This window comes from Amphimedon queenslandica, unplaced genomic scaffold, assembly GCF_000090795.2.
Source record: "Amphimedon queenslandica unplaced genomic scaffold, v1.1 AMPQUscaffold_9817, whole genome shotgun sequence".
NCBI classification, from domain to species: Eukaryota; Metazoa; Porifera; class Demospongiae; order Haplosclerida; family Niphatidae; genus Amphimedon; species Amphimedon queenslandica.
Window position 1 is genome coordinate 1617 of NW_003549911.1, and position 2280 is coordinate 3896.

Genomic DNA, 2280 nt, shown 5'->3' on the forward strand with positions numbered 1-2280 from the left:
CTTCCATAGAAGTGTGAAGTCATCAGAAAAATTAAAAGAAGTCCAGAAGCAACTAAATGTTTCAGACCACAAACTAGTACAAGAAGTATCCACCAGATGGAACTCGACTTACCTGATGTTTACCAGGATACATGAACAATTTGAAGCCATCACAACTGCCTTGTGTCTACTTGGGCAGAACCATCTGTGTCTGAAAAATGAAGATAAGGAACTCATTTCCAATTGCCTCATTGTCCTGAAGCCTTTCTTAGAGGCAACAGAAAACATATCTGGGGACAAGTATGTGTCAGTTTCAATGATAATCCCCCTTGTTAAGCTCCTTTTAGAGAGCATGAAGTCTCATCTATCAACTCTTCCTTTAGCTGCAAATATCTCTGCTGAGTTAGCAAGCCGCTTTTCTTCTATTGAGGGAGCTTATGTTACTGCTGCTACTACACTTTTGGACCCTCGCTTCAAGAAGCTACCATTCTCCAGCCCTACAGCCTCTGATTTTGCTGTTTCACGTATAAGAAATGAAGTAGCTCGATTAATCCCAAGCGAAACCACTGAAGCAACTGAAAATAGCTCAGAAGCCTGCACACAAAGTTTGTGGGATAGTTTTGATAAACAGGCGGTTGAATCAACAGCTCACAGAACTGCAGGAACAGAGGCCATCATTGAAGTTAGGAGATACTTTGAGGAACCAATAATTCCTCGTTCCTCAAATCCACTGCTTTGGTGGAAAGAAAATCAACATCGTTTTCCCAGGCTCATGCAGATAGCAAAAAAATACTTATGCATACCTGGCTCCTCTGTTCCATCAGAAAGGTTATTTTCTAAGGCAGGGCAATTGGTATCAGAAAGACGAAATAGGCTAAAGCCAAAGAACATTGATTTACTTCTTTTTTTGAACAATAACTTATAGACTTTTCTGCAAATCACTTACATTTATTCTCATTTAATCACTTATTCATTTTACAATTATTCACTCATTCTCATTTTAATGACTTAAATTCATTTAATCAATAAAAATGTAAAGATCTGAAAATGTATAAACATGTACTCGGAACCGTACTCGGTACCATCAATACTTTCAATGGAAGTACTCGGTATCGAACCGAAATAGAAAAATCTGGTACCGCCCATCACTACTAAAATCTCTTCTGACAAAAATGAAAAAAGCATACACTTATATACAAACAGTATTACATCATATTACATCACAATGACAAAACATTACACAACAATCAGAATCAGTATACATGAACTAATAAGCATAGTAAATCATAAGCATCAGCTAGAAGGAAAAGAAATAACATCATACAGCAATGCAATAATAATAATAATTAATAATAGTAATAATAATCATTGTAATAACAATAGTAGTAATAATAATCATAATAACAATAATAATAATACTAGAAATAACTGTAATCAAAATGCCTTAGAAAATAATAATAGGAATCAATACCAAAATAATATATCAATATATAACACCTACATAATACACTCATTAGTTTCATAGTTTTAGTATAGTCAGTCATAACTCCCACTAAGAGTACTTCATCAAAAGCTTGTTGTGTTATCAATCCTTTAGCATGTAAATCAGTTGTTATTTTGTAAAGATTCTGTGAGATTATATCAGATATTTTACTAGCATGAGTCCTTAATATATCTTTTGGATTACCTGCAGTATATAATGTACAAATTAACAAGTGTTGCATTAAATGCACACATTTAATTACCTGTTACAGGACCAGGATTAAGTTCAACATCTCCTGATAACAGGAGGAGCATACGTAGAAAAACAATGAAATAGAGATAATTGTATATCAGGTTAGAACTGCCGCCTCCAGGTAAGACTAGTGACTGGAGATTTGTATTAGTAACAGTAACACCAGTAGTACATTGTACTTGGTAGCAGTTACCTACATGTAATAATAAAATACCAGTAAATACTGTAGGGAGCCTTTTTTGAGGGTTGTGAATTTCATGAATTGGCCTAAAAATCTACCGGTATTTGTGGATTTAAGTTTTGCGAATTTATGCTGTCTGCCATCTTGTACCATAATAATTTGATTTTTGCAGAAGTAATTTTTGCGAAGCTTCAAAAAATCGCAAAAATTACGGCCCTCAAAAAAAGGAGCCCTACAGTATAAAAGTGTAATGTTGAAATTGTTGTTAACCTGTTGGAGAATTCATCAAGATGTGTCTTAATAAAGTGAGAGAGTGAAAGAGGAGGAGGAGGAAAGTAGAAAGCGACAACGTAGTGGCTATTTTTACGGTCCCGTAATCTCATTG

General features: G+C 34.6%; 1 protein-coding gene across 1 annotated transcript in view; it reads left to right on the forward strand.

Annotated features, from left to right (window-relative positions):
• Positions 1 to 904, forward strand: part of LOC105315518 (zinc finger BED domain-containing protein 1-like) — a 1054-nt gene extending 150 nt beyond the window's left edge. The window contains exon 2 of the mRNA XM_011410200.2: positions 10 to 904. Coding sequence (XP_011408502.2) covers positions 10 to 904 — 895 coding nt within the window. The remainder of the gene's footprint in view (positions 1 to 9) is intronic.
• The last annotated feature ends 1376 nt before the right edge of the window (positions 905 to 2280 follow it).